General features: G+C 34.5%; 1 protein-coding gene across 1 annotated transcript in view; it reads left to right on the top strand.

Annotated features, from left to right (window-relative positions):
* Positions 1-7,077, top strand: part of LOC137650906 (uncharacterized) — an 11,196-nt gene extending 4,119 nt beyond the window's left edge. The window contains exon 2 of the mRNA XM_068384052.1: positions 6,407-7,077. Within this exon, the coding sequence (XP_068240153.1) occupies positions 6,407-7,077 (671 nt within the window). The remainder of the gene's footprint in view (positions 1-6,406) is intronic.
* Positions 7,078-7,500: the final 423 nt, after the last annotated feature.

Consider the following 7,500-nt stretch of genomic DNA (forward strand, 5'->3'; position numbering starts at 1 on the left):
CGGCCTTAATCCAGCCACCAGCTTCCCTCCATATTACAGAGAAAATATTTTTCCCTTGTCAGTGAAATTTTTCGAATCTTCTTCAAATGCTGTAGTAAAAGAAAGTCCACCAAATGAGCCGTGAATGATTTCCTGAAACATAATCGTTGAAAATAAACAGAAAAAAATATTGAAAATTGGTAATTTCTAGTATACTGAAGGCTGGTGTTTTATTTTATATTCTTTTAGATTTTTATTTTAGCTAAAAAAAAGAAGAAATATTTAATTATTAGTGAGGTAAATAATATAACTGATTTTCCTGTGTTTAACATATTTGAAATTTGCAATCGTTCAAGGATATCTCCTAGTTTCATACATGATTCACGATGTTTTTTGTGGACGTTTTTTTTTTTTTTTTTTTTTTAATAAATTTATATAATGCTCCAATGAAATACATCATAATCCTTGGACAATATTTTAAAACTTATATTTTGACGAATGTTTATATATGATTTGATTTCATATTTTATTACGCTTTTATTACCTCCGTCAACGAAGTTGGAAGGAAGTTATGTTTTCACCCCTGTTTGTGTGTGTGTGTTTTGTGAAAGGTTTCCTGGATACAATTTTAAACGTAGAGTAATGAAATTTGCAGCGATTAACTGTTATGTAAGAAGATAGAAATATTTACATTTTGGAATGTCAAGGTCAAAGGTCAATGTCACGGTCAAGCAAATTGTCAAATACGCATAAACAGCTATAACTTTGGACAACATTGTCAGAGACTTCAAACTTTGTTCATAATTGAGTGTATGAAAATTCCCGCCAATTAATACATGTAAAAGTCAAATATCAAGGTCGAGTCCAAGGTCAAGATCAAGCAAATGGTCAAATTCTGGTCATCAACCATACGGCCATAATTTGATTCGTAAAGTAATGAAACTTGCAGCGATTTTAAACTGTTATGTAAAGAGCTGCAAATGATTAAATTTTGGAAGGTCAAAGGTCAAGGTCACAGACGATCAAAACGTCCATATCACGTAATCAGCCATAAGTTTGGACATCCTTGTCAGAGAGACTTCAAACGTCGTTCATATTTGTGGTGCATAAAAATCCTCGCCATCGAATAATAAGCTGCCATGGTGGAGGTCTGCACTCTACTGAATTCCCCTCTAGTTTCTTTTGCGTGAGTGTGTTTTTTTTTAGAGGAAATAATAAAAAAAAAAATAGTATTCCCTTTCGAGTTCAATATTTACAAGGAAGTGATTAATGGACTTTCAATCACAGCTGACTAATAACTTGTCATCTAGGTAAAGATTTGATGAAGTTATCTGGAAACAAAGAGGACGTTAGAAAGTTCCATATGCAGGTGGAAAATGGTATCAAGGGCCGGTCAAGTTGGTCTTGCCTTGATTTAGCAACTCTATATCAGTGGTTGTTGGATTATAAAAGGTAATGTCATCTCTAGATCTGGAATGGTATCTGTAGAATAGTTCATCTCTGCCACGAAGATTATACAGATATGGGAACACTACAAGAATTGACGTCTTCTACCAATTTGGAGTAACTACTCAGATGAAGGGAATGTGGTGCACTTTGTCAGCTCATTCACGTAGTCATCTTAACAAGGTGTATCGAGAAATCATAATAAGACAAGTGATTAATAAATTCTAAGACCAATTATTGTCACTTCTCAGTCGTTCCATATATAAGTCCCCAAAAGGCTTCGAGAAGGTAAGAGTGGTGTCACTTACAGCAACAAATAAATGGAAGTAAGGAAAAACTATCGCAGACTACAAGAATGGAACAAAGCCAAAAGATGGTCGTTAGGCTTAAAGTGGCTCTGGGCTAACAGTGTCGAAAGGCTTCGAATTATCAGGAGCAATAACATAGAATTACCGAAAGTTGCTGATTTAGAGATGGCAAATTATGATTTACTCATGAAATACATCACCAAATACACTACCCTTTTTGAAATCATAATTGTAAGAGACCGGGAGGGAAAAAAATAGATAAATAATAAACAGTAATGAAAAAACTTCCACCAATTGCAAAAAGGCTCTAGTTATATATTGAACACTGCCCACTCTCGTTCGAGCTCTCGTACCAATTGACTCTTGATGAAGATCCTGACATTATAGCATAAAACTACCAGAATTCCAATGTAACTTGACTCAAAACTCATCAAAATAGATGGTGAAAGAATTATTGGGAATTCAAAAAGGCCCAGTTCATTCCAAATATCTGTCAACACCGCCTGATTATGTCTTATCTCATTCCAGCAAGACCAGTCGTCCCTCAATCACGCCCAAAGAAAATAATATTTGCATGAATTTCTGAAAGTCAGATCTCGATCTACTGAGCCTCTTAACGTTGTTAGTTGTTCCCCAGTAGTATCATTGTTTTCTTCCTTTTCTTTTAAAGAATGAAAAGGAAAAACCTTTTTTGAACTGTGAGAGGTTGTTTCGTTTCTCAATTTTAACTCTTCTTTTTGTTGCTTGATGTGACGCATTTGTGTAAATTGAAGAAACTGAATTAGTTTGATTCTTTTCAAAGGGGATTATATTTAAAGATGACCTGATGAAAGAGAATACAGTACTATTTGTTTCGCTTAAATTGAGTTCTTGTATCTTTTCAAATGCTATTAAATTACATTCCAGAGTTTGATTCTATTATTCTGTATTTTATATCATGTTATGAAAATAGTTCTCGAAAATACGTTATCGTGAAATGCTCCTTTGATCCGCAAGCAAATGATAGAATAGATGCGATAAATAAGAAAAAAATTGCTTTGCATTAACATGATTTAACGTTGCAATGAAAGTTGAAATAGATTGTTTTTAACATGAACGCAAGTCAATGAAACTTAAGAATATAGTCTGTTATGTCGAGAATTTAATGAGAGTGATTTAGTTTAAGCATTTAGAGAATTCTTATGATCTTGTCTAACTTATTCTTGAACTCGTTTACCGTGTTACTGTTTCTTGCATCCACTGGAAGACTATTCGAAGTATTTGCTATTTTGTATGTAAAGAAATTGCCACATTGAGTGATGCTTTATCTTTTCAATTCCAGTTTGTATCTACATCCGTTATTCCTTTAAGAATTTTGAATGCCTCTATTAACTATCTCCTGATTCGTCGAGTTTTTAGATCAAATAAGTTTAAACGTTCCATCCTACATCTATAACCAAACTGCCTAAGTGTTGGATCTAGTCTGGTGGTCCTAGCTTGTACTGCTTCCAGTCTATCTATATCATTGTTAGTACTCGGAGCCCAGAATTGGACTGATAATAATACCGAGATCTTCCTCCTGTTCCAAATTTTCTATTTCATTACCCAGCAGTGAGTAATCTGATTGTGGGTTACTATAACCTATGGCCTATGTGTATGGCTTTACATTTCTTATAGATGAAAGACACTTGCAATTTTCTGGACCATTCTCCTTGCTTTACTAGATCATCTCTTAAGGCTTCTACATCTGAGTTCGCAACATTTATGCCTAGTTTAGTATCATCGGCAAATTTGGCTATTTTACTAGTTAATCCTAATCTGTCTTTAATAGATCAGAAATAGCAATTGGCTAAGGACGGATCCCTGAGGTGCTCCGCTTGTAACAGCTGCCTACTCTGAAGCTTTTCCATTGATTACAACTCTCTGTTTGATAGTCAATCTTTGATCCATTCTGCTGGTTCGTCAATGATGCCTAGTGCTCTAATTTTGACCATTTATTTTTTTATGAGGAACCTTGTCAAAAGCCTTTTGAAAGTTTAGGTATATGATGTCTATTGCCCTGCTTTGGCCAGAAATGCTAAACATGTGGAAAATTCCAAAACAGCTGTCACACATGATCTCTTTTGTCTAAAACAATGATGGCTGTCTATCAGAAGTTTGGTTTTCTCTATATGTGTAACTGTTGAATCTATTATAATTGATTAAAAATTTGCCAAGGCACTAAAGGTAAAGAGAGAGAGAGAGAGAGAGAGAGAGAGGAGAGAGAGAGAGAGAGAGAGAGAGAGAGAGAGAGAGAGAGAGAGAGAGAGAGAGAGGGGAGGGGGTGTTGCTTCTAATATTTTCTAAGTAAAGTCACGAGGGAATGGATAATTTAATGGAAGCCATTTTCTACTTCACTGCAATAGTAAAAATTAATAATTTCTTATTGTCTCATAAAGAAGACAAGACTCACTCCACTGACAACATTCAAGAAGTAATGTCCCTTTCAACAATTCAGTTACTAACCAACGTAATATATTCAAGACAGCTAATTTACCCATTAATATTATGATTGAATTCATTATCCACGAACCTTAATTTCCTATTACTATTCCTTGTTGATCTTGCACGCTAATGCCCATTATCTTCAGCATTCCAGCATTCATTATATGGAAGATTGCTGAATAAATTTCCGATTAAAGAAAAAACTGTCTATGTAACACAATTTGGTACTATTTATATCTTTTATAGTTCTAGGTTCTGTTCATTAGTAGCTAAACCGATTACATAATAATAATAATAATAATAATAATAATAATAATAATAATAATAATAATAATAATAATAATAATAATAATAACTACCAATAAAATTATATGTAATTACAACCACGAAAACAAAAATAACAATAATAATATGAAAATGATATTATCAATAATCACACGAACCATTACAACAATAACAACAGCAATAATATTACTAATAACAATAATGATCAAATTTGCCCACCGTTTATCGGCAGCAAACAAACACAAAGTTCCCAGGGTCGTATATAAAAGGTTAAACACCCACACCACACCGAGAAACTCTGCGTTTCCCTTTACCATTTCTCTTGTCCCTTTATCAAATAACAAGGGGCAGACTCCATTGACCGCATAAGGTCACCGAAGTAAGCTCAGGCGGGCTTATTAAAATATCAAGTGTCTTATCCTTCAGAGGGACGAGAACCTCAAGGAATATGTGGTATGATTTCTTTAATTCCTTTCCTTTGAGATGAGATTAATTTTATGTTTAAAAAGGGAGGCTTCATCGATGCTGGGAACTTTAGTCTTTACAGTGTAAAGGTGAAAGGTGTCTGGTTTCAGTTCCAGTTCCAGTTCCATCAGAATAGATGCTCACCAGAATGTCAGCCGGGCAAACCCAACCACATTAGAGGCCTCCCCAGTAAACAGCTTAACCTCACGGTCCCGGGCTGGGATCGATCTGCTGCCATGCGAATGCTAGACGAACACGTCACCACTGTACTAGCCATAGGGCGCCAACCGCCAGACGTTAATTTGTCATTTCAGTTATTCGTCGCACAACTTTATAATGAATTACACGTGACAAATGTACATTGTAAAAAGATGAAACTGTTAACATCATGCATTTTCAAAGTTTCATTGCATGTACAGTACAGCCCGCTTTCATTTTATCGCTATCTTGTTTTCAAAGTCATAACATTATTACAAAATTTAAAAATTGCATATTTTTTTGACGGAAATGAAACGAAAAAAGAATATAAAATTTCATCTCCTGTTCCTTTTCCTCCAAACCTTCCCTCTGTTTATATTTGGCCGAAATAATTTCGAGTCCGTAGGCAGATTTGGTCATGATACAGGAATGCTGCTGCTCCCCTCGAGGGAACAACTACAAGACCTTCTTGGAAAACCTGATGTCTCTTGGTTCAACGTGAAGCGAGTATAGAATGAACCGTACTTTCCATTGATAATAGCATATATCAATCGAATGTTGATTAATATCAATAATACTAAAACACAGATATGAATGCCTGTTAAATTATTTTGCAGAAAACATAAAAAAGACGTTTTTAAGTATATTTAGAACTTGGCCTACTGGATAATTTTCCATTCTAAAATGATTTAAAAAAAATTATATAAGATATATATATATATATATATACAGCAGAATTATACTCAAACTAGCATAGTATTCTGCCATCTCAGTACCTCAGGTATTCCCTTAACATTAAATATGGATGCAAGGCCTCAGCTTTAACTCTCTCTCTCTCTCTCTCTCTCTCTCTCTCTCTCTCTCTCTCTCTCTCTCTCTCTCTCTCTCTCTCTCTCTCTCTCTATATATATATATATATATATATATATATATATATATATATATAGGTTTCAGGTAAATATTGACCATTTAAAAGCAAAGGCAATTATTAAAAAAGCTTGACTACAGACGAAGTAACTGGAAAAAAACTGAAGGAATAAACCAAGTATTTAGAATATGACGAAACAGGGGACATAGATACACAATGATAATTCTTGGTAGAAATCTATAAAGGAAAATGGGCAAAATGTATACTACATAGAAATATTTTACCAAATGGAACTCCACAACCTAAATTAAATAACAGAGAAATAATCAATGCAATAAGTAGAGAAGGAAAGAAATCATTGGGTCCACAGCCTTCAATTCATGAAATTTCTAAGCACAAGAAGTTGAACTAGTTAGAAAGGCCAAGATCAATGAAGAAAAAAGAGTGGCTTCTGCTAGTAGAGAAAACCCAAAAGAATTTTTTGCATATGTAAGCAGTAGAAAACCAATCAAAAATAACATCAGCCCATTAAGAGACTCGGAGAGTAATCTTATAACCAATGATTTGGAAAAAGTCGAACTGATGAATGCATATTCTAAAACTGTATTCACTAAGGAAGAATCAACGACCCTCCCCAAACGAGATATCAAATATGAATGGCCACATACATTAAATAGAATCACTTTTACAATGGATGATGTCAAAAAGAAAATAAAAGGACTCAGTAAGGCTAAGGTACCAGGTCCAGATGCAATTCATCCAAGAGAGATTATAGATCTAGAAGAATTTTTCCGAAAGACAGCCAGCAAAAGAAAGCCACCACAAGTATGGAAACTAGGCAATGTTCCTCCATTCTTCAATAAGGGACCAAAAGAGAAACCTGGCAAATACAGACCTATGTGTCTAACTTCAGATCCTTGCAAAATTTTTGAACTGAGTTCAGTAGTTTCAATGGTAGAGCATATAGAGAAAAACAATTTTCTGATAGGCAGCCAACAAAGGTTTAGACAAAAGAGATCATGTGACAAATCTTTTTTAATCTTTCTACATGTTCAGCATTTATGACAAAAGCAGAGAAACAGACATATACCTAGACTTTCAAGAGTTTTTTGACTAAGTTCCTAATGAAAAATAATGGTCAAAATTAGAGAACTTACGCTTCATTATTATTGACAAGCCAGCAGAATGGATAAAAAGATTAGCTAATAAACAGAAAACAGAGTTGTAACCAATGGAGAAGCTTCAGAGTGGTGCAGGTGTTGCAAGCGGAGTACCCTCAAGGCTCCGTCACTGGACTCACTGCTATTTTTATCTACATTAACGTTATAAATTTGGGATTACCTAGTAGAATAGGCCAAATTAGCCAAGGAAACTAAACTAGGCATAAATGCTGCGAACTCAGAAGTCGCAAAAGACTTGATATTTAATGAAGCTAAGAGAATGGTCCAACAAATGGCAAATGCCTTTCAACTGTGGGAAATGTAAAGT

The sequence above is a fragment of the Palaemon carinicauda genome, chromosome 12 (genome assembly GCF_036898095.1).
Source record: "Palaemon carinicauda isolate YSFRI2023 chromosome 12, ASM3689809v2, whole genome shotgun sequence".
Taxonomy (NCBI): Eukaryota; Metazoa; Arthropoda; class Malacostraca; order Decapoda; family Palaemonidae; genus Palaemon; species Palaemon carinicauda.